The 27456-nt window shown below is 43.2% G+C and overlaps 2 protein-coding genes across 4 annotated transcripts; both read right to left on the bottom strand.

Annotated features, from left to right (window-relative positions):
• Nucleotides 1-1913: 1913 nt before the first annotated feature.
• Nucleotides 1914-11976, bottom strand: c18h3orf33 (c18h3orf33 homolog (H. sapiens)). 2 transcript variants are annotated; one of them, XM_017715421.2, is made up of 5 exons: nt 11825-11976; nt 10961-11020; nt 9105-9258; nt 5307-5467; nt 1914-4878 (listed from the first exon to the last, which is right to left on the bottom strand). In XM_017715421.2, exons 1-5 carry the CDS (start codon nt 11927-11929, stop codon nt 4606-4608), a joined length of 753 nt encoding a protein of 250 aa, XP_017570910.1. In that variant the 5' UTR covers nt 11930-11976; the 3' UTR covers nt 1914-4605. The 2 variants fall into 2 exon arrangements, with proteins under 2 accessions (XP_017570910.1, XP_017570911.1); XM_017715422.2 differs by lacking the exons at nt 10961-11020; nt 11825-11976 and adding an exon at nt 10695-10952.
• Nucleotides 11977-13252: 1276 nt separating this feature from the next.
• Nucleotides 13253-26027, bottom strand: slc33a1 (solute carrier family 33 member 1). 2 transcript variants are annotated; one of them, XM_017715423.2, is made up of 7 exons: nt 25903-26027; nt 22228-23020; nt 20849-21051; nt 20305-20489; nt 18431-18548; nt 16377-16592; nt 13253-14306 (listed from the first exon to the last, which is right to left on the bottom strand). In XM_017715423.2, exons 2-7 carry the CDS (start codon nt 22976-22978, stop codon nt 14139-14141), a joined length of 1641 nt encoding a protein of 546 aa, XP_017570912.1. In that variant the 5' UTR covers nt 22979-23020; nt 25903-26027; the 3' UTR covers nt 13253-14138. The 2 variants fall into 2 exon arrangements, with proteins under 2 accessions (XP_017570912.1, XP_017570913.1); XM_017715424.2 differs by lacking the exon at nt 25903-26027 and adding an exon at nt 25760-25893.
• Between the last annotated feature and the right edge of the window lie 1429 nt (nt 26028-27456).

Genomic DNA, 27456 nt, shown 5'->3' with positions numbered 1-27456 from the left:
AATGTATTTGCATAAATATGCACGCCCTTAAACTAATACTTTGCTGAAATAACCTTTGACTTTATGACAGCATTCAGTCTTTCTGGGTAGGAGTCTATCAGCATGGCTGGCTTGACTTGGCAATCTTTGCCCACTCTTGCAAAAGCGTTCCAAATCTGTCAGATTGTGAGGGCATCGCCTTCGTACAGTCCTCTTCAGGTCTACCCACAGATTTTCAATGGGATTCAGCTCTGGGCTCTGGCTGGGCCATTCCAAAACTTTGATCTTCTTCTGGCAAAGCCATTCTTTTGTTGATTTGGAGGTGTGCTTTGGGTCATTGTCGTGCTGAAAGGTGACATTCCTCATCTTTTTAGCAGAGGCCTGAAGGTTTTGTGACAAAATTGACTGATATTTGGACTTGTTCAAAGTTCCCTCCACCTTGACTAAAGTTCCAGTTCCAGAAAACAGCCCCAAAGCATAATACACCCACCACCAAGCTTCACTGTGGGTATGGTGTTCTTTTGGTGATGCGCAGTGTTGGCTTTGCACCAAACATACCTTCTGGTATCGTAGCCAATAAGTTCAACCTTGGTCTCATCAGACCTTTACACATTTTACTTTTGGCAGACTTGATATACTTGGCAGGCTTGACAATAGCATATCAAAGGCTGATTTTAGGCCAGAACACCACTTTAAAGCCCAGATGCTGTGTAGAAAAATTATTCTTGTATTAGTAGCAGCTGCTTCCACATAATGGCAAAGACAAAGAAATCTATGTCTGGATGCTCAAAGCTTCTTGAAGTAGCAGCACTGACCTTTGGTTAGTGTTGTGCATGTGGTCACTATGTAGTGTAACAACACTGATATGCACTAATATGGCTGCCAGCTTACTAAGCACACCTACATTGTACATACGCTCACTGGCGTATGTACAATGTAGGTGTTTTTATCAGGAACCAAATGGATGCACTTTTTTTGTAGTTTTACACTAATTCACTGTAGCCCATCTGCTGTTGCACCAGTTATCAGCCGTCCTCTACCTCGTCTATCAGTGGAAAGGGACCACTGTAAGACCCCGCTGGAAGTGTCAAAGTAGTGTGTGTGGCACAGATACAAGTATCAGACGTAGTGATGTACTGTATATTCAAAGTGCACAGACCACTACATGTATTTAATTTCCAGTCAAAACAGCCGTTTATTTCAAGTTATTAATTTTTTAGAAGATAATACTTTTGCAATACAGTGCAAGTCACCCATCCAAATCATTGAATTCAGATGTTCCGATCACTTCCATGGCCACAGGTGTATAAAGCCGAGCCCCTAGGCCTGCAGACTGCTTCTACAGACATTAGTGAAAGAATGGGTCACTCTCAGGAGCTCAGTGAATTCCAGCGTGGTACCGTGATCGGACGCCACCTGTGCAACAAGTCCAGTTGTGAAATTTCCTCACTACTAAATATTCCACAGTCCACTGTCAGTGGTATTATAACAAAGTGGAAGCGTTTGGGAACGACAGTAACTCAGCCACAAAGTGGTCGGCCACGTAAAATGCCAGAGCGGGGTCAGCGGATCACCAACTTTCTGCCGAGTCAATCACTAAAGACCTCCAAACTTCATGTGGCCTTCAGATTAGCTCAAGAACAATGAGAGAGCTTCGTGGAATGGGTTTCCATGGCCGAGCTGTTGCATCCAAGCCTTACATCACCAAGTGCAATGCATAGCTTGGAATGCAGTGGTGTAAAGCGCCGTCACTGGACTCTAGAGCAGTGGAGACGTGTTGGAGAAGTGATGACTCGCGTTTCTCCATCTGCCAATCCAATGGATGAGTCTGGGTTTGGCGGTTGCCAGGAGAACAGTACTTGTCTGACTGCATTGTGCCAAGTGTACAGTAAATGGTTGGGTAAACGCTGACAATGTTCTGTTAAATGTTTTTGCTGCTGCTGAAAATCAATAAGTTGTAATTTGAATTATACACACCCAGTGCTGACTCAGCAAAAACGTCCCCTCCATAAGACCTCCTCTGGTTCTCAACACACCAGGGGGGCCATAGGACGCTTCTTAAGCTTCTGCTTAACTCTTTACTCTTTGGCCTAACAAGACTCAGCCTTCCATCCCCACTGAGTTTTGCTACTTGCACTTCCTACAACACTTTGCTTTTTGTTAGAAGGACAAGAAGGTTCTAACGCCTGCCATGGAAGTTAATTTAGCATAAAGAGACTAACAACTTGGCCCATTAAATCATGCCAAAGTCACCAAATCACCAAGAACATCAGCGTCTGTTACAGCATACACAGAGATACAAAGGCTAACCATGTTTTACACAAGTTTGGCGTGATTAAAAAAAGATCCAGGGCCATTATAAGAGCATAAAGAGCTACTGCTTCTGGCTCTCAAGAGCAGCTAATCTCTCCTCCACTCTGATTCATTCCCCTCAATACTCTCCTTGGTTTACTATCCCCTTCTCACAGTGTAGGGCCTCTAGGACCATGAGAAGGTACCACGTTTTTTTCAATGCACTTTGTCTTCTGGATTTGGCGTTTCTATGGCAATAGCTCCCCCCCTGCCCTTTCCCTATTGTCTCCAGAGGTGCACCACAAGACCCCCATCAGCTTTGTCACAGGCATAATATGCCCCCACCCCCCTCCTTCTTCAGGGAAAAAGGAACCAGAAGGATTGTGGGATATGAGGACATGGAGACAAGCAAGCAAAAATGCTCTTAGTCATCAGGATTATGCTCACAAACTCCAAGGATGCACGCAGTTACGAGACTGATCCTGGTTCAAAAAGACATCTTAAGAAGCCTCACGTGTTGCTGTGAAATGTGGGGACGGACTGTATATGCAGGCATGTGTGAAAACCAACAGATCCAGACTTGACAAGTGCTGGCTGCATCAAAGCACGCTCAAGAAGAGGAAGGAGATGGAAGAGTTCCCTTAAGGCGAACTGTCAGAGTTGTACCAAATCTTTTAAGTAGGACATCATAGTGCTTGCTTGGATGGACTCGTTCTAGCCTTTCATTTCTGGGGTAGGCTAAGAAGAATCATCAAATGCTAGACTACATGCTTTCACTGGCTAACCGAATGCAGATGCCGTCCCCTTGTTATGGCTAATGACACTATAGGCCTCTTTTCCACTGCAGAGCCAAATGGTTCTCAAAGCCATAATGTGTAGTTCCACTCTGGTGCAGACTTATGAGACAGTTTCTTTTTTCTTCTGCTGTGCTGCTAAATCTGAACCAGAAGAAAATGAGACACACTCATGGCTCAGCAATAGCTCACAGGCTAAAGGCTATAGAACATGTTTGATTCCTGCTTTCATTCCAACACCAGTCACTCAGTTTTGTGCTCTCGGAGTCTTTATTCTCTAAATGGGTGTTATCTGAGCATCGATTAGCTGGAACCAAGCCTGTACTGCAACGAATGGAACCCTTAGCCTGTCATTTGACAGATGTGGAGATACGAGCTTGTATCATCTCAGATTGCAGTCATCATCTTCTAAACTTCTGTCAGTAGCTTCTGTCAGACAGAACTGAACCTGTTCTGTGGTGGGAAGGGCTGGCAGCATGCTAGCTAACCTAATGCTAACTAACTCCTTTTTCTAGCAAGCAGAGCTGTTTAACATTTAGCAGATGTTGCTTTGGCAGGATGCGCAGCACAACACCGACATAAACACAGAACCATTCAGCGAATACGTCATTGCATCACACCACCAAACAGTTCTGAGGCCCTGAGTAAGCTTAGCTGGCGACACCAAGAAAAACATGCTGAGCATGGTTCTATGTCAAACCATATTCATGTGTAAATGCTACTATAAGGGTAACAGTACGCGCTCGGAATTGTTTGGTCTTACAGTGGAAAAGAGGCCAGAATTCACGATATCTGTTTTACTCGAATGTAGCCAATATTGCTCTTACCTGTTCGAGGGACTATAATGATTAACAAGAGCACTCACTGTCCACTTTATTAGAAGCACCAACCTTGTGTTTCTGGCCACTTTATGAAGTTCACTTAGGTCCACTATATACAGTCGTAAGCAGATGTTTCGTGCCACTTGTTAAAACTGCCTGTTCTGGGTGAAAACAAGTACAAAGTCTCTGCACATTTTGATGCAGTATTACTAACATTACTACTATTATTATTATTCATGTGTTGAATTTAATATTTAGGGAAAAGAAAACACAAAAAAATGTGGCCTGTGTAAAGGTTATGGCAGATCTTATACTTTATTTTTATCTGCATCGTATCTTTTGCTGCACAATTAGCTACTCTCTACCCCAATATGGCCAAAGGACCACTGCTGGCCAGATATTCTTTGGGTGATGGTCCATTCTTAGCACAGCAGTGGCACTGACATGGTAGTGTATGTGCTGCTAGTATGAAGGCAGAGTGGCTCTGTGGTTAGAAACTGACCACTGATGAAGAGCTAGAAGACAGCGAACACAAATCGGACATGGAGATGGACTGCAGTCAGTTTCTAGTCACCAGGTAGTCGTTTCTAATAAAGTGGCCGACGGATGTATGTGATGGTGCTGGAGGAACTGACCACACAACTAAAATATTTCTCATAAAATAAAAAAATAAACAAGGAGTTCGTCCAACACTGATGTCGCAGGTGGCCAGGGCAGCTTCACCGATCCTTCACCCTTGACATCCACTTCAACACTCTCTTCACGGCTTTAACCACTGTGTTGTCGCTGAGGGCCCGAGTGAGCCGCTCTCTCAGACTGTCCTCTTTCCAAAGGCCTTCCCCCTTCCTCTCGGCCTTCAGCTCGGACTTCAACAGCCGTCTGTGGAGCTTCAAGTAGAGTCGAGAGTGAGGGTCCAGGCCTTGGAGAGGGGCGGTTCTGCCCAGACCTAAGCGCAAGACCTCCTCATTCACACATGTGTTAAACAGGGAACCCTGCGGACAGAAAGAGTGAAATAACACTACATTAATTACAGCATTACAATTACATTTTTCTTTCTTTTCACAAAAACATTCAGTGTAATTACCAGCTGCACTTATTACCAATGGTAGCGAGCAAGCAGAAAAACTCTAAAAGTTCTCTAAACTCTTAATCCATACTATATAAATGCAAACTGGCACATTATTTATATCCCTATTCATAAATTTTGTTACTCAAAATTACAGTTACTGACACAAACTAAATAAAAATCAGCCAAATTTCTATGTTGTTACATTACATTCTTTAACAATCAAAATAACCGCGATAAGGCGTCCCATTTAAAGGGTATACATCATGGGGGACCTATAGGGGGGTTAAAAGTCTATCCTCGGTCAAGCATGCCCATTTCATGGTGTGATGTGACCTCTGCTATCTGACCTACCCTGCTGACCGACACCAGGCAATGCAGTCTCTGGTCCTGACGGCTGATGAGCCGGAGCCACACCATCTGGGGTGGCCTAAGACATTCAGAGAGCCAGTCACAGCCCTGTGGGGTCAGCTCCACCCCAGCCAGACGCACATCCAGGGAGGCCACGGGCTGACCTGTTGGGGGGGGGGGGGTGGGAATGGTTTGCAAGAGAAGAGTCAGCTCATTTAGTCACCTCTGTCCAGTGACCCTTTAAAAAGGAGGTTCATCACGAGGGCATTTCAAAGAGCCTTTACGATGGGAAAAGACAAGCAGGGCTGTCTGCCTTCAAAAGGCCTTCAGAGGAAAGATGTTTTTACTGTGGTCCGAGTCTTTATGTGGCTAAGATTATTAAGGATGACATTATCCTGACACAATGAGACACAAACTGGTGCCACGTGCCTCAGAGAAAGAAGACCAGTCCAGTCAAAAGTTTGCACACACGTGACTGAATCTATGTAGCGTTTTGATCAAAAGGCTTACGACTATAAAACAAATACAGAAATATATTTTTCCCTACTGACTTTATTAGAATGTTTTATTCCGTTCATTTCAGGAGACTTGCTTTCAGTTTAATATACCTTTAAAAGTTCAGTCTTAGAAGTTGGTTGCGTTTTCCATTGATGCGTTTTCCATTGGATGCTTTTCATGATTCAAGTAATCCCATAATACTTCACTCCACATTTCAGATGTCCAGCTTCTTTTTTCCTTTCTCAGTCACTTCTTAACACCTGCACATCCTTTCAGATCCATAGCGCTGAGTCTTCTCACAGTGGAAGGATGGTGGATGTTTTCAGATCTGAAGCAGCTTGAGTTTCTCCTCTCTCTCAAGGATGAAAGTTTTAGATGCTGTTTATCTGCTGGGGGCAGTTTTGGTGGTCTACCAGGTCTTGGAGGTGGTTGTTAGGAGTTTATTATCTATGTAGTTTTTATGAAGTATTTTTTCGAACTCTAGTTTTGGAAACTCCTGTTTTTTCACTGAACTTGCCTTTATTTTAATTTTTCTTACACAAGTAGTACTGCTACTATGCCACTACTGGGATGGTCCTGTTGTGGTCCTTGTCCACTAATATCACCTTTAGCAAGAGAAAAATGTAAGGTGAGTGCGTAGTTAGTTGCGTGAGTGAATGTTAAGCCCAACTCATTTCACCCCTTAGCCCTCAGTTTTGCACGTATACGTCTATGAGTAGGGAGTCCCGATTCTTGTTGAAGTGCTGGGGCTACATCACCCTTCAGGGCAACATGGCAAACAGAGAAAAAAGAAAAACCAGCAAGAATGGCGGCGCAAGCGACCAAAGAAACCCACAAATGGGAGAATTTTCTCTGTTAAAAACTACGATAACCACTGTTTTATCTTCGATAATGTCGTTTCAATGTATTATGGTCCTTTTCTTCATAACAAGCATTAAAAAATCGCTTGCAGTATGCTAATGTCTCAGTACCTAGCTAGCAAAATTTCCAGTTCCACCTTAAATGCCACAGCAGTTTTAGGTGCTGCTGCACCATTTAAGGTGGAACAGTAAAATTCGAACGAGAAGCTGGCAAATAGCTGATTTCAGCTTCATATCACTGAAGAGTAGTAACTAAAAATTAGTAAAAATTAGTAACTAAAAATTAGTTAATACTGAACGTTTCCTTCCTCTGCTGTCAGACTGGCAGGGTCTCCTACAGAGCAGCGCTAGTAGCCTCTTAATAAAGTAATGCTCTTATTATTTGAGGGTCCAAATTCGTACGGAAGATTGTAACCACTACCACGTAACAAGGTACAAGGTAACACTCAAAAACAAGTGGTAGGGGTGAAAATAAGAAATGGGATTGGGCCTTAGTGGAACATAATGTCCGAGAGATCTTTGGGAACAGCTTTTGATGGGAGGACACAGCTAGAAATGGTTCTTTTAGGAACGTAAGGATGGAAGGATTAAAGTGCCGGTAGAGTGCACAAAAGTGGACAAATGAAAGACTAACAGATTTGATATTACACTTAATGTTGGTTTGTGTAGTTTTCTGTTAAACATATGGTGCGCTCCACAAATATCGGCACCCCTGGTAAACACTGGTAAAAACCAACTGCAAACAGGATGCTTTATTGCTTATTCATTCAAAATCTAAACAAAACCCTAATCTTTATATGAAGTACAATGACTGGATGAATAACCTTTATAAGTACTTATAAGTACTTTTCTCAAATCTGCATGTGCCACAATTGTTGGCACCCTTTCACTTATTTGCTCTTGATAACAGCTCTGAGTCTTCTCCTGTAACACTTAATAAGACTGGAGAACTTATGGAAAGGAATCTGAATCCATTCTTCTACGCAGAACCTCTCCAGATCCTTCAGATTCTGAGGTCCATCCATGTGGACTCTCCTCTTCAGCTCATCCCACAGGTTTTCAGTTGGGTTTAGGTCAGGAGACGGGGGTTAGCCCTGGCAAAATCTTGATTTTGTGGTCAGTGTTGCTTTTGAGGTGTGCTTTGGATCATCGTCGTACTAGAAGAGCCAACCAAGGCCCAGTTTAAGCCTCCAGGCTGTGGCAGTCTGCTGATATTTGAAGGATTCCATGATATCATGCATGTGAACAAGTTGGCCAGGGTCTTTGGGGAATAAGGGGGAAAAAAAACAGACCCACAGCATCACAGATCCACCACCACACGTCCAAATCCATCTCTGGTGTTACCGTAGAACCATAGGGTCCTACTGAAAGTTACAGTTTTGGTGGATTACCAGGAACGGTTCTTCTGTAAGGTGTCAATGCATGGGTTTCTTTAGTCTGTTCAAAATGCATCCCAAGTGGCTCGGTGTCTTTTTCTTAACTATCATACTAAAATTATAAAATAGTGAATATCAGAAACCCCCTGCTATGAGTAGATGTGTCCAAAGTGTTGACTGGTGCTGTATCTTACCAGAGAAAGAGTGATTTGAATCCGTTTCTAGTGCTCCCTACACAAATAAGCGCAACTGTGGGCACAGTAGGCAGCAGACAATCGTAGGTCAGAATAAAAACTCTTATTCGGAGACGACTGATGAACAAGCAGAGAGGACAAAGCCTAAACCACAGCCATATGGAATATACACACACTAGTCAGACGTGGCCATCAACTCAGAATGAAAGTCATAATCCTTTTATATTCACTTCAGTTGGCAATAAAAGCTGATCTCTGGTTTCTATAGAGCTGAGGAAAGCTTATTTGAATCGTTTAAACCCACTTTGGTGGTACGGCTGGCCTGTAATTCAATCACCGGGCGCTTCTCTCTCCACTAACTGCTTTACCGGGATATTTCATCAAAGTGGACTGAAACTAAATCTTGTAAACGTGCAAATGTTTACTATTCAAACCATCCAATTGAATTAGGAGAGGGGGATAAGTGTGAGTGCCGTCTGTCGCATCAGAACAACTTCTCTCGCTTCAGTGAGAGAAAATAAAAGCCTAATTTAGAAAAGACAAAAAAAAAAAAACAAGCTGAGACATCAACTTCGCTGAGAGCTGAAATGATGAGAGAACATGAAAAAAAAATATCCAAACAACCCGTCAGCCTGCAGGGAGACAGTTGGAGAGACAGACCTTTGTGTTTACAATCCCAAAAGACTGGGATTCACAATGAGGATTAATTCAGAATTGTGGGCAGCTGTTCAGATGAACGTGGTGGTCTCTGACAGCTGCAAAGTGAATTTGCTGGGTTAATGACGAGTGATTAATTGGGTCTTGCTGGGGTTGGGCATGGTGGGCTTTTGTTTGGAGGTTTAGGGTGAAGGAGGGGGGCGTCTGAGCTCTTACGTTTAGTCAGCAGGGGAGACACTAAGGGGACATAAATTGGGATGTGTTCCACTTCAAGGCCTCCTTCCGTCACGCTCCTCACTCTGCCTCTGATACTGATGTTTCTCTCAATGAAGCGGGCTGGGATTTCAGACGGAGAGCCGAATTTAGTGACCTGAGGAGCAAAAAGAAGAAAGAACCTTTCATGCATTCATTCATTCGTTCAACCTCTGACATTCAAGTAATAAAATAACTTGCTTGAAAACACAACAATTTAACTAAACTGTCCACATGCACTGCCCAGTTCCGTGTTATTACTGCTCTAAACTGCTGATTCAGCTTAAGAACTCTTAAGTCTTTACTGATTAACTAATGGTCAACATTGTCTACCTTCAGAGAGCCAGCAGTCGTAGTCCTGCAGCTCCAGGGCTGTGGTTTCAGATTGGCACCCCCTATTGGTTACATTTAGAATTTCACTAAATGTTCCATTAGTCAATGGTTCATTAGGGAGAAACTTACTGACCCCCGATTCCTTTACAGTGGTGGTGATGGGAACCAGGGGTCGTGATTTTCACCGTGCAAATATAGACATTTTTTTTACGACCGTAAACCACCAGTGAGCCTACACACACTCATTTTCTATACGTAATGCTGTTGATGGTAATAACCCTGATCTTCAGTGCTCAGGACCCCCATTGATCCTAACAGAGCAGGTACTATTTAGGTGGTGGATCGTTCTCAGCACTGCAGTAACATTAACATGGTGGTGGTGTGTTAGTGTGTGTTGCGCTGGTACGGATCTGATACAGCAGCGCTGCTGGGTAACAGGGTAAAAGGGGCTAACAAAGTATCAGAGAAACAGATGGACTACAGTCTGTAACTGTAGAACTACAAAGTGCACCTATACAGTAAGTGGAGCTGTAGAAACAAGGAGGTGGTCATAACGTTGTGCCTGATCACGGTATGTGACGCATTATGCTGTTGGGCCCAGATCTTAAGCCACATTATGCCCTAAAACTGCACATCTGAAACTGCAGCTTCAGCAAACAGATGTTATTCGTCATTTTAATGGTACATTCTGTAGCTCAGCATTACATTCCTTACTCTCAGTTTTACAGAACTCACAATTTTGCATCCTTTCTGGTGTGTTTTCATCCATCACTGTTTTCTCACTACAATTCCCAGCATGCAGCATGTTGTACCACTTATAAATAAAGATGTGATATTCAGCTTCCTAGCAGTAACATTAGCTATCTAGCTTCCTTTTGCCTTTGCCAGCTAGTGGGAAAAAAATTCAAACAGCCCTCTGTCACATATCTACGGAGCCCTGATGACGACATCCGGTGTAAGTAAAAATAAAGTGTGGCCACACCTTATTAGTGCGTGGCCATGACTTTGTAAGGCATGGGAACGAGATTATGGCTTACTAAGTCGTGGGCACGCATTAGGATCTCGCTCCCACGCCTTACTAAGTCATGACCACGCATTATTTTTATTTATACAGGATGTCACCAGCGCAAACTGCTTGGAATTTTTCAAAAGATCCTCCCACCTTCAAGACACCTCATCAGAAATGGGTTTTTATAGTTTTTAAACAGGAAAAAATCTCACACTCGGGAACATAGTGCCACTGCGTAGCAGTTGAGTGGGCCTGTCTGCAGCAGACGAAGCAATGGTGACATTTTTCATTTAGGTCATAGCGTCCTTTTAGGTTCTACACTACCCTGGATCATTACCCTCCTTCCACAACAGAAAAGCCACACAGTTGAGTCCATCTTATGTATTGACTTGGGCTGATATAAATGACTTTTAGGCTGTGATGAAGCCTAATAGGAATTCATAATAGTAGAACAGAAAGTCCAGAAGTGCAGAGATACCAGTCTGATGCTTCTTGCTATGATAAGCACTCCAGCCACTGCAAGCCCTGTGCTGATGTTCTGCAGGAAAAAGACAAGCGTTGTTACCTCCAAAGGCAAAGAGACGATACAAGTGTCTATATAAAAAATAATAATAAAAATAAATAAATAAGAAGTGGACATGTGCTCATATGGATGGTTTATGCACAAATTCAAGTTTAAATTCTCTTTTTTACATTCTAATTTTCCGTTCCACCTTAAATGGCGCCGCAAGTTACACGAAGATGCTGCCAAATTGAACGGCTCTGGCAGCATTTAAGGTAGAACGGAAAAGTAGAAGCTAGCAAATAGAAAGCCAGCTTCAGCCTCGTTGCTGCGCAAGGCTAGCTACCTGAGATGTACATTTCTAGTTGTATATATGCCTGTGGGTAGGTTTTTTATGTTTATACTGTATTACCCTTCTTATCATAACTGCCCGGTGTTGCGTGACTGCTAAATTTCGGGAAGAATAAAGTAACCTATCTATCCAGTTTATTCACACCATAGCTAAAAGAACAAGAAGTCCACTACAGGAACGCTATTTTATGAAGAAAAAAATCATTATATAAAGCAATTTTGCCTTTGGAAGCGTACACATTCAGCCTGCTATTTACAACATTTAACACGCTTTTCTACGAGGCTCAAGTTAGCTTCTTATTCGAACTTCTGCGTTCCACCTTAAATGCTGCAGCAGCTACGCTCTGGCGCGCTAAGCCTCAGGCGCCTTAATACAACTGCTGCTCCATTTAAGGTGGAACGGCGAAATTCGAATAAGACGCTGACTTTAGCTTCGTCACTGCTCAGTTTTTGTCGGTTACTGAGGCTATTCCAAGTGAAACGCCTTACCCGGACTAGAGTCAAGTTCTCGTCTGCAAACTTTGACACCACTGTGATGATATTTAACGCACGTTTTTGCTCGTCTTTCTCCTCATCAGCACACGAGCCCGGCATATTGTTTACAGTGCGAAAAACTACAAATCACGCCCCGCCCCCTCGAAGACGGCAAGCGCCGCAGCCCAAACACAGAAAGGCGATTCTTTATGTATCGCAGGTTATCTAATACAAAACAACGCGCAATGTTGCAGAACCTTCTTTTAATTACATAGAAGATATGTCGATTCTTCTTTATAACGTTACACTTTGGGAAGGCAGATAAAATTGTTCCTCAGAACAATTCAAAGATATTTACAACTCCCCCCCCCCCCCCCCCCCAAACATGACAACCATGGACTTTCCAGATGCACTAGAACAGAAAAATGCATAACCAAGGTAAAGAAGACATTAAATAGGCATCTTATTCATGGCTGTTTGGTTTTCTCAGTGAGATATCATTACCCTGGGTGAACTCTTCAAAGTGCTGGTGACTCACTGTGACATCAGCTAGATATAAAAGTGGCCGCAATGAGCATATTTCACCATAATGGGTCAGGTAGATGGGAAGAACCGCTGAAAAAAATATGAAACTGGATCAGTAATCAAACAAAACAATGACATTTCCTTCAGTAAAGACGCTGTAGGTAGCTGGTATGGTGAATTCAGTCCCACACATTTAACTTGCACCCAACATACTGACAAGAAAACATCCATCCATTTTCTAAGCCGCTTCTCCCTCAGGGTCACAGGGCAAGAAAACATAGAGACAAAATAAAGGCAGGAGATATACACCATTTCAGGCATGACGGGTCAATCCCTGATCCTTAGTCACTTAAAAAAAACAATATCACTAATAAAAGGAGAACACTTAGCATGATCTCATCTGTGTGAGGCAACTATTTGTACACCGATCAGGCATAACATACTGACCACCTCCTTGTTTCTACGCTCATTGTCCATTTTATCAGCTCCACTTACTACATAGGTGCACTTACAGTTAGACTGTAGTCCATCTGTTTCTCTGACACTTTGTTAGCCCCTTTTATCCTGTTCTTCAGTGGTCAGGAGCCCATGGATCCTCACAGAGAAGGTACTATTTGGGTGGTGGATCATGTCACTGCTGGACGGAAAATAGTCCGCCAGCCAAAAACATCCAGCCAACAGCGTCCGGTGACCTCTGATGAAGGACTAGAGGATGACCAACACAAACGGTGCAGCAGCAGATGAGTTATCATATCTGACTTTACATCGAGGTGGACTGACAAGGTAGGAGTGTCTAAGATTGGACAGTGAGTGGACACAGCGTTTAAAAACTCCAGCAGCACTGCTGTGTCTGATCCACTTATACCAGTGCAACATATAATGAGCAATGAGCGTAGAAACAAGGAGGTAGTCATAATGTTATCCCTTATCAGTTTATATACATATATATAAAATGCTCATTGTTTCTCTAAAATAACCTGTAGGTGCCAAACAATATCCAAAGCGCTGCCAAACTGCTGTAACAGAGCTTCAGTCGGTAGATGAAACAGAATCTACTGTCATCCCACATTTGGTTCAGAGTAGGAACAGCTACCCTGCTGAGAAACTTCCCTTTTGCTTCGGTGCAGGAAAAATGAACAAAGCAACAAAACAAACGAGGCTGATGTTTAAAATATTCCACTCTCCTGATTCAGAGCAAATACTGGGAATAGTTTTCGATCTAGGAACTGCAAACAAAGCAAAGCAAAAACCAACAAGGCACAGGAAACTCAAGTAAGCCTGGTTAGATATTCAGAACAGAAGACGAGATGGCAGAGCCGTTCCGAATCCTGCCGACACAGTACAGAACCACAAAGTACTATGAATGAAACGTATGCCCTCTTTTCCCCCGTTTTAAATCGCGCATATGGTGAAATGGAGAGGGAGAAGCCACAGTAAGGACCTTCCAGTACGGAAAATCGTACTAATCTGCAAACCGCACGAAGGTTAAAGCTCCTTTATCAGAGCCTCGGCCCAGCAGCCGGAAGTCTAGAAAGAAAATTACGAGTGTGAGAAATACGGGAAGGCATTCAGTGTCCTGAAAAGGAAAAGTGTGCCAGTGTAAGTGATGCATCAACCAGAAATGCCAACACTGCTAATCATAAGTGCAGTGAAGTCCAGTGGGGGATAGTCAGCATAATGCAGATCCTATCACCCTAATCAGTCCCCTGTCAGATTTTATTCATTCATCGTTAACAGTGCTAGCATTTCAACTGTTCCTTTTCGAGTCCAAGGCTTTGTGCTCGTGGTGTCCGACAACGTTGTGTTATTTGCGGATCCTGCAGTGCCACGCTGATGAGCCCTCTTCTTGCAATTGCTTCATTTTCTTCCCCAAGAATAGCCACCAGCATAACCCAATGACCACGCACACCATCGACTCCACGTAGTAACCGTCCAGCGTCGTAAAACACGCACCGCCTTCTTTAACACACAGCTGTGGAAGGAGAGAGTAAGACAGAATAAGAACGGGAGAGTCAGTCCGGGGTCCTGAATTCACCCATTCTATGCATATTTAAAAGTGCTGCGTTAAAACAAGACAAACTAATTCCACCTGTATCATCTACACCAGGGGTATTTCATTCAAATTCAGTAAGGTCCAGTTAGAGAACAAAGCAAAGGTCCAGAACATCACGATGTCTTACTTTATTATTATTATGATTAAGTGCCATATACTATTTACTGAAGTAGCCTAGTAGGAATATCAACATCTTATACAGTCAACAAAGGAATGTCAAATCAAATCAAGCATAATTCAGTGATATTTCAACATTTATTTCAGATTTTCTCTTTTTTGAGAACACCATGTGAAATGACTTCCCTCTGACTCACTTTCTTCTCTGACTGCTGTTTCTCGCCTCGTCCCTGCCCTGTGTCTGCATCACTCCCTCCAGTCTCAGTGCTCATCGTAATGCACAGATCTGATTGGCTGAGTAGCGTCACGTTGATATGTACAACGCATGTGACTGGTCTGTGAGTCTCCCGGACCACTAAAGCTAGCATAATGACTAGAAAGGTTACGCCAATTAAAATAGGACCACCCCGTCGAAATGAAATAGTTCTCCATTGTTTATCGGTTAAAGACCCAGGTCCACATAGGACAGCGTCTGGGTCCGGACTATTAGTGACCTCTGATCAACCCAGTCTAACGAAGAAAAAACAAGATAATGTGGATAACAATAAATATAATCAACCTTCACTTTTTCAATGAGCTCATTTCCACACAGTTGTTTGGCCCCTACTGGTTCTCATTAATTAAGGGCAATAGAAGCATTGCTGAGTGACGGTTTCCATTAAAAGGCTCTTATCCTAATACCACTTCATAACATCTGTGCAGCTTGTATGAACAACAGTCATAATTCATTTTACATGCCCATTTTTTTCAACCTTGGTTTCTCCCTTAGATTAAAACAGGCTGTTTTTGTTACCATGCCTTTAAGACTGACATATGTAAATGACCTCTGTTCTGAGTGTGTGTAGATTCTGGTCTTCCTAAGAACAAATCCCAAATAACAAAGAAAACACTGCTGAATGTCAGAATCTTCATAAAAACTGTAGGTAGGGAACGGTTGGTGAATGAGGCCCAACGACCTTAAACTGAGCCATTTTTGCAGCTTAATCTCCATATATGGACTGCATGGACGAATGACCTCTGTGCAGCTTTGTTTATGTACCAAAGCCAGTCATAATTCATTTTTACACGGCCATTTTTTCCAACCTTGGTTTCTCCCTTAGATTAAAACAGGTTGTTTTTGTTACTGTGCCTTTAAGACTGACGTATGCAAATGACCTCCGTTCCAACTGGTTGTTTCTACGCTCATTGTCCATTTGATCAGCTCCAATTACTATATATGTGCACTTTGTAGTTCTAAAAACTGATCCACTCAGACCAGCACAACACACACTAACAGACCACCACAACATCAGCATTACTGCCGTGCTGAGACTGGTCCATGAGGGTCCTGACCACTGAAGAACAGGGTAAACAAAGTATCAGAGAAACAGATGGACTACAGTCTGTAACTGTAGAACTACAAAGTGCAGCTATACAGTAAGTGGAGCTGATAAAATGGACAATGAGCGTAGAAACAAACAGGTGGTCAAAATGTTATGCCTGATCAGTGTATAACTTCAAGATAAATGGGCGGGGCTAAACTGCTATAGGCCAAATAGGCAGATATATGAAAATGTGTTGATATTTGTGACATCACAAAAAACAGTGAATTCAATACAGGCCAATTTTTGCAGCTTAGTTTCCATATATGGACTATACAGGAATATATAGGGGTGTGAACCTGTAGCTTTCACAATAATTACATACTATATCAAACACTTAAAAAAAATAATAAAAATTGGAAAAATTGAAAAAAAAAATGGGAAAAAATGTGTTGGTCTTATTTTTCCTGATATGGCACCTTCAAGCAATCTTTAAACCAAACACAGGCCACAATATACGCACTGCGAGCTGTGTGGCAAATCATTAGTAGCGTGGAGATGATGAACTTACCCCAGCTTCTTCGACAGAGCCACAGGTTTGGCTGGGCGCTCCCCGGCACTCTTTAGAGGTGAGGGGGTCCACCAGCCACAGGGCCAGTGTGGAGGGCCAGTTTCCCCCCAGGTTCGTCACCGTGTTCAGCAGAGTCATGTATGTGCCGCCTATCACTGGGTCGCTCACCTTAGCGTGGAAAGCCATGCAGGCCACATACATGCTGTACAGTGCCACCTGGTGGACAAACAGAGAAAACATAAGAGCAACAAAGTGCAAAATGTATTCAAACAAGGCAGAAATAAAAGAGAAGAAATATTAATTAACATGTACAGCATTAAGAAATTTAATTTAGCATCTAATATAGCATTTCATATTTTTAGCTTTAGCATATGCCACAGCTGAATCGTGAACGGTTTTCTGCTGCCTAGATAGTGAATGACACTATGGCTTCTGTGCCCTAATAGTGCTCTAAATCTAAGACAGGGAGCCGTGTAGCTAATGGCTGAATATAAATAGCTTCCTATTTGACCTATAATGTGCTGTTTAGCCTATTCAGCCTAAATAGTTCCTTAGACATCTATTACTTGAATCAGTATCCATCTGCATACATGCCAGCCTTTTTCAGATGCTCCTCCTTGCCATAAACATCAGTGGGAGTAACATCCAGGAGTTATCTTTCATGCTTCCACACGTTCAGAAATAAAGGTATGAAAGTGTCACTGGGGTGAGACCCTCAAGGATACATCTCAGTACCTTTAGTCAGGGAACATAATCCTCCCCCCCCCCCATTTTCAATGTACAGTATTCAATAGTCAGTGTTCTTCAGTGGTCGAAACCCCCATGGACCCTCACAGAGCAGGTACTATTTGGGTGGTGGATCAATCTCAGCACTGCAGTAACACTGACGCGGTGGTGGTGTGTTAGTGTGTGTTGCACTGGTATGAGTGGATCAGGCACAGCAGTACTGCTGGAGGTTTTAAACACCTCAGTGTAACTGCTGGACTGAGAATAGTCCACCAACCAAAAATATCCAGCCAACGGCGTCCTGTGGGCAACGTCCTGTGACCACTGATGAAGGACTAGAGGATGACCAACACAAACTGTCCACCAGCAGATTTACATCTTTACTCTTACAAGGTGGACTGACAAGGTAGGAGTGTCTAATAGAGTGGACAGTGAGTGGACAAAGTGTTTTAAAAACTCCAGCAGCGGTGCTGTGTCTGATCCAGTTATACAAGCATAACACACACTAACACACGACCACCACCACCACGTCAGTGTCATTGCAGTGCTGAGAATGATCCATCACCCAAATAGTACCTGCTCTGTGAGGTCCATGGGGGTCCTGATCACTGAAGAACAGGGTAAAGGGGGGGCTAATGAAGTATCAGAGAAACAGATGGACTACAGTCTGTAACTGTAGAACTACAAAGTGCACCTATATGGTAAGTGGAGCTGATCAAATGCACAATGAGCATAAAAACAAAGAGGTGGTCATAAAGTTATGCCTAATAAGTGTATTTATATATATCAATATCTATCCATCTAGCTGGGTGGTTGTGGAGCTCATTTAACAACCGCCAGTAAACATAGTTACACAAAGCCATCGATTTCATAAAAGATCTACTGTACGAGGACAAGCTTGATTCAGCCATCTCAGCAGTGATAATCGTATCTGGCTCTGCAATCTAAGATAGCAACCTCTGCAATTAAACAGCTCTGGAATTACTAGATTACAGCAATCTAGTGTACATAAAGGCAAAACGGGCTAATTCATGTAGCATTAAACAGCAGGAGAGACTGAAAATATACTTGCATGATTGTGAAAACTGGCAATTACATAAATGTCCAGCACCAAAAAAATGAATGATCATGAAACATTAGAAAGGGAGGGGTGGGTCTAGGAGCTGCCTATCACACTGAATCATTAAGTGCACTGAAATTTGCATTAAGAATTATTTATATTTGCAGCAGATTATAGTTTTTCGTACCATTCACATTAACCAAAAGTCCCGGAGCTCCTCTCCAGTCTAACGCCTTGGCAATGTGACAGATATTGTACGCAGGCTCACCTGATGTACAGCATAGCTGAGCAGCACCACAGCGTAGTAATACACAGGGAAGCCCTCATCATGCTTCACACTGGGAGTCCACCACACCAGCAGAGCATACTCCAAACCAATCAGCAACCTGGAACAGCCACAAACAAGGACACATAAGGTCAATGATGCAAAACACCACTGTAATGAAGCACTGAAACCTACTTGAGCGCTATCAGCACCCCGTTGTGCAGAATCTGATAATAATGCCCCACTGTGGAGAACCATGAGCCTGCTAGAGGACCCTCTTTTCGAGAACACTCGATTGCTAATAGCTCCTTCCTTGCGGAGAACTCTAGCCTGCTTATGTCATCCTATTGTGGAGAACCTTCAGCCTGCTAATAGCTCCTTCTTGTGGAGAACTCTAGCCTGCTTGTATTATCCTATTGTGGAGAACCTTCAGCCCACTAGTAGTGGCCCAATTTTAAGAACCTCCTGACTGCAAATAGCATCCTATTATAAATAACTTTCAGTCTGCTAACAGAGCGCCCTTGTGGAGAACCTGCTAGAACACTGCTACAGAGATGTGTGCACGTATTTGTTCTGTTGTAAGTATGCTGGCGCAACATGGCTGCTGCTTTACATTGTTTGTTTTGTTTGGTATTGTTTGTGTGTGTGTGTTTCCATGTTTTCCTGCTGGCTGAGGAGTTTGCCATCATTCTACCGAAACTGCAGCCGAGAGTGATTTTCCACCCGCGGCTCAGAGACTTCCTGGGCTGGCTGTTTGGGTGATGCTAGCTAAGATGTGGCCTGGACCGGTCTCTTGAGTGACGGAGTATTGTGGCTGCGAGGTTGCCCGGACCAGGGACCTAAGCTTTGCAGACACATGGCTGCTGGGCTGGCTGCTTGGTTGGTGCTGGTGTGGGGCTGCCTGGACTAGTTGTGTTTAGCTGTGTGAGCAGCTCTCGGGCTGGCAGCCTAAGCGATGCTATAATCGCAGTTACATGGCTGTCAGGGCCGGTCACTTGGGTGACGCTGTACTGCAGCTAGGAAGCTGCCTGGACTGAACTGGTGGTGTTGAGCTGCAGGAAAATGCTCACCCTTCAGGGCTAAGGACATTTTCGATCTTCGAGGCTTCCTGGGCTGGCTGCCTGCATGAAGCCCAATACTTGTGGAGTGAGACTTTCCCCTGCGGCCTCTGTAAACCCCCCCCTCGCTAGCTGTTGGAAATGTAGAGGTGTGTGTGTTCTGTGTTGTTGATTTATTATTGATTACCTATTTTGTTATTTTTTTTACTTTTTGTAAAGCGTCCTTGGGTTTGAGAAAAGCATCAAATAAATTAAAAAGATGGTGGTTATTATTATTAACCTTAGGCTGCTGCTTGTGGAGAATCTAGGGGATCTGCTAGTAAGGCCCCCTTCTGGAGAACTTTCAGCCAGATAACAGCTACTCCGTGTAGAATATTTTCAGCCTATTACTGGCTCCTGCTTGTGGAGAACTTTCAGTTTTCTAAATATATACTCATATTACTAAGTACTGCCACTTTGGTTTTTACATTTATACATACTGCACTGCCGCTTCGTTTATATGTCCATAAATAGTTCATGGTGCACAACTTTTAACACAGGATCTAACAGACAGAACATATGAATGATGCAGATTTACTATCCACAGGTTGCTCAAAGTAGAAGGTGTAAATGTGTGATGAATAAATATTTAAGCAAACAACGCATGATAGTCATTAGAAAAGGTAAGCTCTCATTAAGAACATTTGATATTCACAAAAAACAACGTGACTCTTCAGAGTTTGACTGGTGGGTTTGTCAGTTTAAACATTTCCTAAATAGTTTACCAGCTCCACTAAACTTTTACTATCCTGGAAGACATTCATTTTCCTAGCATGTTACCTGAAAGGAAAGGCCTTGTAAAAGATGTCAAGCGGTCGAGGTCCAGCTGTGTATTTACTGATAACCACCGGCAGCAGGATCTGCAGGGGCACCATCGGCACAGCCAGCAGAGCCAGCTCAGCTTTGGGCACACCGGCCTCCACCAGCTTCAGCCCTGTCACTGCATCTGCTGCAGAAAATCCGATCTGAGAGAGAGAGAGAGACAGAGACAGAGAGAGACAGAGAGAGACAGAGAGAGACAGAGAGAGAGAGAGAGAGAGAGAGAGAGAGAGAGAGAGACAGAGAGAGAGAGAGAGAGAGAGAGAGAGAGAGAGAGAGAGAGAGAGAGAGAATGACACACTACTGAGTTTCTATTGTTAGTGCTACACTATTAGTGATGCTACACTGCTGAGGGGTCTCTCACACCTGGTTCAACTAGTCTGTTAACTGCCAGGTTTAGTGGGTATACTCGACTAGAGGAGTTACCAAAGCTGTGCTGGGCAGCGTCCCTCCAGAAGTAGATGTACACAGCCCTGATTTAAGGCTTTGCGTCCACAGTATCTACCTTGGATGTCAGAAGCAAGCAGCAGAAGGTGAAGACGGCAGGCATCTTAATGATGGAGAACAGGAGCTTATAGGTCTCCAAAACGCCCTGGGTCTCCTCTTTCGGCCTCTTCTTGGAGCGCTGCTGTTTGCTGTTTTCCTTCTTAATAATGGCCACCAGGGTAGTGGACACCATAAACACGATCCCCCAGAAAAACAAGAAGTCTAAGGCATGTAAAAGATATTGATTAGCAGATCAAAGGTAGCATAATCTACTAAACTATACTGTTTCTACAACATTTCTACTAATAGACAACGGACAAAAAAAGCCATATTATTGCATGTTTTTGCAATTATGTGGATCAAAATAAACAGAAAATCCAACCAAGTTCTAAGACTGAAATCAGGAGTCGTGGGAAAATGTTAAAAATTGAAAGCAAGTCTTCTGAAAAGAATGGAAGCTCTGATAAATGAAACTGTGGACATAGAAAATACTGAAAAAACCTGATATTATGTTCAATTATTGTAATTTTCTGGTAAAGGTATGTTTTCTCCTTTTTTCCTGACAATAAAAAATGAATTTGAAAAAAATTACTTGTATTTATTCGTCACTTTGACTGGAGATGAAAAACATTAAACAGGCCTTTGACCTTTGCACAGTATTATAAACCATTTCTGAAGTTTGTGAACAAACATCAATATATTAATATCAATATATTCTAAAATATTTTTTCTTTATATGTATGCTTTTTTTCCCTTTTGCATCTTTTAGATCCCATCACATTTTTGCTTTTTATGATATTTATTTATTGTTATATTATAAATGTGATGCAACCCAGAGTTGGTCCAAACAGCGAATGTGCCACGTTTAGAACATCATGGCATTATATTTAGTGGCTGATGCCTGTAATTCTCTTTTAAATGAATAACTTGTACTTAAAGACCGTTTCGACTGTAAATAATAGGTGAATTCACTCTCAAAAAAAATATGGTTCTTCAAGGGTTCTTCAGTACAGAAAATGGCTCTACATTGAATCATGAACACTCAAAGAACCCTCAGGACGATGGTGAATTGTTCAGATTGATGGAGAATGTGCTGTGGATGGTTCTACGTGAAACTTTTCTGAAAAGGGTTCTATTTATTGTTACAATGTCAAGCTTTTAAGACTAGAATAAGCCTAACACTTTTCAGAAGGTTCTATTTATCCATCCATCCATCCATTTTCTAAGCCACTTCTCCGTCAGGGTCGTGGGTGGTTCTATTTAGAACCGTATAAAACTCATTCTCCATCAATCATGATGTAAAGGTTCTTTGAGTGTTCATGGTATCATATGGAACCATTTTCTTTACTAAAGAACCCTTGGAGAACATTAGACGTCCATTACTTATCACTATCATACCTGACAGTGTGACAATGCCCTGCTCCTGCGGCTCAAACCTCAGGTACTTGTTGCAGAAATCAGCCGACTCCAGGGCCAGAAACAGGACGTTCCCCAGGAAGTAGCCGGCTGTCTGACCCACAGAGTTACAAGTAGAAGCGTATCCTACATTCTCCCTGGACAGCATGGTCAGAGCCCAGCCATCTACCGCAATGTCCTGCGTGGCCGCCAAAAAAGCCAGCATGAAGAAGACGGAAGTCAGGGTGACCACGTCCGGCCCCCTAGATCCATTCGTGTCAAGGAGAGAGTCCACGGTGAACGACAGCCCCAGCATGAAGAGCCCCAGCAGGTACTGAGTGGGCACCAGCCAGGACTTCCTGCGTCCAAACTGCTGGACATAGAGCGAGTCCACCAGCGGCGCCCACAGCAGCTTCAGGCTGAAGGGCCAGAAGACGAAGCTGAAGTAGGCCTGGTCTCTGTAGCTGACGTTCTTGCTCTGCATGATCAAAGGGATGCTGCCGGCCAGTCCTAAAGGAATGCCCTGGAGGATGTAGAGGAAGAGGAGCAGGGATACATTGCCCAGTTCTCCTCGGATACCGTTGCGCACTCTGGGGTGTCCATCCTCGCTGTCTGAGCTCCGGATCAGGGCCTCTTCCTCGTCTACCGTTTCCTGGTCGGACATCTTGGCCTCCCGGTCACTCATGTCCGTAGTGACCACCACAGGCTTCCTCTGCCTCCCGTTTGCGTGCCTTATGGACTCAGACAGCTCCATGGTAGCTCACTGGGCATCAAACCAGCTGTGCCCGCAACGAACCTGGAAGAACGGGACACATCAGCATGAATTCTGTCACTTGAATGAATCCAATGTGCTTTGAGTAGAAAGGAAAAGTCAGTGAGGTCCGTATTGATAATGTAGAGGCAGCAAGTACGAGAGTGGCTGAGCACTAGTGTAAAGTAAAGTTGAAGCAATTTCAATACAGTATTGTGAAATATTATCAACACTAGGCATCTTTTCTGTATTGAATAGTTTAGTTGCTCTTAGAGCTGGCCAATATAGCCAAAGAATTTTTTTAAATTCATATCGTTCGTATCAATACATATTGCGATAAATGTCAAATCATTATTTCTTTCAAGTTCGAAGGCTGATTTTCTGATCCTTTATGGTCCGAACACGACAAACACTCACCAAACAATGGAACATTTCACAAATCTGTCATCGGACAGTGGGGGAAAGTGCCTGGCGGGCTGTTTTTATCAGCTGGAAAAGCACGACTGCAGTTCTTGTAATAGTCATAATTTGAGAAAGAAAACATTCATTTTAGCTGTCTGGTGACGAGCGCTCGGCTATCCCATTACAAATGCTAAACAAGTGGCCAACAACAGCGCTAAACTGTTAAGTTTCTCAACCACGTCAATTTAGTACGAACAGCAAACATTATCTGGCTCGGTAGGTCAGGGATGTATCACACACCTTACTGACTTCAGTCCTACCACATACATGTCAGAGCATGTGAACCACAGTATATCAACACCAGACCAACAGAGTCCTCCTTTTAGGTACTAGAAGGTTAAACTGAAATAAATGCTTTTGTGTCTTGTTTGATCTACAGTACAGCAGAGTAGCGTCGCTTTCCTTGCAGTAGAAAATGCCACCAGGGCTTTCGCTAGAATGTCCAAGTGTGAAAACTAATCTGTATAGAGTTGTAGAAATATTTTTAACCCAATAAATATCGACAATTAAAAATCAAAGCAACAATTAGGGATGTAAGAGCCCCTAAAAGATCCTGCATTGAAAGCTATCACATGAAATGGCTATGAATATGCTGCCCAATGCCAGAGACATTGTTGTATAGGTTTATGATAAAGTCTTGGCCTAATACATCCATTTATGGCAGAGAGGTACATGCAGGGTGTTCTAGAGAAAAATATCAGCCCAGCCCAAAACCACTATTTACCACTATTTCACCATTTCATCATTATCAACATATTAACTTAAACTTAATACTTAATATTGCTGATTTCAGGAGAAAACCTCATATCTACATTTTTGATGTTTTTTCTTTACATAATTTGAAAATACCGGTTATCCTTTACATTGTATGTAAATTTCATGATGAATGGACTAAAAGAACTGAGCCAGAATGGCTGGGAACATGTCTGGTTCCACTGACTCGTCATTTTCTTCTTTCTCCTGTAAAGTTACCATTTTGGAGATACAAGGTTTTCTTCTGAGAACAGCAGTTATTCACCAGTTATTCTGGATAGTAAAGTCAATATTTGTGTAGACACTGTGACCCCTGGTTCCGCTGTAGACACTGAAGTAAGTTTCTCCACATTAAACTATTCACATCGAACCACTCGTTTTGGAAAATAAGTCAAATTCCCCTTAAACAAAGTATTAATGCAGTGTTTTCTAGCTCCAGTCTTACAGTCAACCAACCAGTTTAGTTTTTCCTGGACCAATAAATCTGAAAGACTTCATTAAACTCTTAAGACCTTAACTCTTAAAACTCTTAAGACCGCTTAAACTCCTTGGGACCACCGCACTTGGGGGTGTTGGGGAGGACCGAAGAACCCAGAGGAAACCCACGCAGACACGGGGAGAACGTGCAAACTCCACACAGAAAGGACCCAGGTTGCCTGGCCGGGGAATCGAACCCAGGCCCTCCTTGCTGTAGGGCGACCCCCACCCACCCACCGCGCCGCCGTCTTCTTCTTCTTTCCAGTCAAATAGATGGTGATGTCATTTTAAACCCTTATAATAAAAGAAGCTGAACACAGTTTGTTCTTCTACTGAAAGTCGACCCGTTTTAACACACAAATCTGGGCTATAAACTACAAACAGACGGCGTGTCTTCAGTGATCAGCTCTGTAAAAATGATTTTTATAAAATAACACAAAGAGCGTCTGAGATTTTTGGCTTTCAGCAGTAAATTGAGAGCATACAGTGATATGTGAGACCATAAAACACATGTTCTGTTAATTTGAATGGAGAGTTTACAATAAATAAGTATATAAATAAAAAAAAGATTTGCATTTAATGCAGTTGCTGAATAATTTGCCTTACGATCAGGTCGTGTAAATTCATATGGGGGGAAAAGTTCCCTGGAGAATAAGAGGTTAACACCATCAGGTCATAATGTGACTCAGGTGGAGGAAAAGAGGCAACAGCAGTGCAGTGAAGGTGGACCAAATGACCGGAGCTGGACACTCTTCACAAGTAACTGAAGCAAACTGCATTTGACCATAATAACATACAACAAACAACGAAACCCAGGAGCAGCAGACAGACAGACAGACAGACAGAGACAGACAGACAGGCAGACAGACATAAAGAGCCAGGCAGCATGAACACGCCACGAGGAGAACCTCAGAAAGGGACCAGCAGACAACAGCAGGAAATTAGAGGGTTCTGGAGAGAATATTAGAACCAGACCATCAGAATAAGAGAAGCAGTGAGGGGAAAGAAAGAGAACCTGAGAGAGGCGGAGAACCTGAGACTCGGAGAGGGAGAGGGAACATTAGAACATGGGGACGTGAACATTGTGAATACCTGTCATGATGACACACCACATGCAATGTCAGCAGCTAACGCATTAACGAGCATATAAACCGGGAAAACAGAGCGTCTCGCGTCCAGTGGCGATAAATGTCCACTGCTGAGTGTGAAGTGTCCAGTGTTGAATGTGTAAATACCCGCTAATCCCGTCCGGACTGGAAGTTTGACTGTCCACAGACGAGGAAACGCAGCGCCTGAGCCGGTGCGTCAAGCAAACAGCTCCGGCCGCTTCAGCTGACGTGTCTCAAAGCTCCTGTTTTAGAGTTCCGCTTTTAGGACGTGCTTCGCTTTAACTGACAGACTGAGGAAAAGTAGGTCGGTGTGTGTGTATAATTTATATATATATATATTTTTTTTTATATATATATATATTTTATATATAAGACCATTCTAAATTTCATCATCCAATTGTTTTTTTTTTATACATATATAAACACACAGCTAAACAAAACTTTGCCATATAATTAGTAATTAGAATAAATAAAATAATTATATTTTAAAAATAATTTTTATTTAAAAAATAAATCATTGCAAATAAACTTTTTTTAAAGCAGCCATTTGGCATATATCTATACACACACACACCTCAAAAAAAATAAAGGGAACACTCAAATAACACATCCTAGATCTGAATGAATGAAATATTCTCATTGAATATTTTGTTCTGTACAAAGTTGAATGTACTGACAACAAAATCACACAAATCAATGGAAATCAAATTTATTAACCAACAGAGGCCTGGATTTGGAGTCACACACAAAATTAAAGTGGAACAACAATCTACAGGCTGATTCAACTTTGATGTGATGTCCTTAAAACAAGTCAAAATGAGGCTCAGTATTGTGTGTGGCCTCCACGTGCCTGTAGGACCTCCCTACAATGCCTGGGCATGCTCCTGATGAGGTGGTGGATGGTCTCCTGAGAGATCTCCTCCCAGACCTGGACTAAAGCATCCGCCAACTCCTGGACAGTCTGTGGCGCAAAATGGTGTTGGTGAATGGAGCAAGACATGATGTCCCAGATGTGCTCAATCAGATTCAGGTCTGGGGAACGGGCGGGCCAGTCCATAGCTTCAATGCCTCCATCTTGCAGGAACTGCTGACACACTCCAGCCACATGAGGTCTAGCATTGTCCTGCATTAGGAGGAACCCAGGGCCAACCGCACCAGCATATGTTCTCACAAGGGGTCTGAGGATCTCATCTCAGTACCTAATGGCAGTCAGGCTACCTCTGGCGGGCACATGGAGGGCTGTGCGGCCCTCCAAAGAAATGCCACCCCACACCATTACTGACCCACTCCCAAACCGGTCATGCTGAAGGATGTTGCAGGCAGCAGATCGCTCTCCACGGCGTCTCCAGACTCTGTCACGTCTGTCACATGTGCTCAGTGTGAACCTGCTTTCATCTGTGAAGAGCACAGGGCGCCAGTTGCGAATTTGCCAATCCTGGTGTTCTCTGGCAAATGCCAAGCGTCCTGCACAGTGTTGGGCTGTGAGCACAACCCCCATCTGTGGACGTCGGGCCCTCATACCATCCTCATGGAGTCGGTTTCTAACCATTTGTGCAGACACATGCACATTTGTGGCCTGCCGGAGGTCATTTTGCAGGGCTCTGGCAGTGCTCCTCCTGTTCCTCCTTGCACAAAGGCGGAGGTAGCGGTCCTGCTGCTGGGTTGTTGCCCTCCTACGGC

The sequence above is a fragment of the Pygocentrus nattereri genome, chromosome 7 (genome assembly GCF_015220715.1).
Source record: "Pygocentrus nattereri isolate fPygNat1 chromosome 7, fPygNat1.pri, whole genome shotgun sequence".
NCBI classification, from domain to species: domain Eukaryota; kingdom Metazoa; phylum Chordata; class Actinopteri; order Characiformes; family Serrasalmidae; genus Pygocentrus; species Pygocentrus nattereri.
Note: the sequence above shows the minus strand (reverse complement) of the source record. Positions and strands in the feature narration are given on the sequence as shown.

Bases quoted from the DNA above. Each gene is read 5' to 3' on its own strand.
- c18h3orf33 (XM_017715421.2), bottom strand. From the start codon at position 11,929: ATGCCGGGCTCGTGTGCTGATGAGGAGAAAGACGAGCAAAAACGTGCG. The intron at 9,259-10,960 runs GTATCTCTGCAC...TTTGCTCCTCAG, and splicing joins TAGCAAGAAGCATCAGACTG to GTCACTAAATTCGGCTCTCC. The intron at 4,879-5,306 runs GTAGGTCAGATA...TTCTGTCCGCAG, and splicing joins GCCTGGTGTCGGTCAGCAGG to GGTTCCCTGTTTAACACATG.
- slc33a1 (XM_017715423.2), bottom strand. From the start codon at position 22,978: ATGGAGCTGTCTGAGTCCATAAGGCACGCAAACGGGAGGCAGAGGAAG. The intron at 16,593-18,430 runs GTGAGCCTGCGT...TTTGTCCACCAG, and splicing joins TCAGCTATGCTGTACATCAG to GTGGCACTGTACAGCATGTA. The intron at 14,307-16,376 runs GTAAGTTCATCA...CTCCTTCCACAG, and splicing joins GCTCTGTCGAAGAAGCTGGG to CTGTGTGTTAAAGAAGGCGG.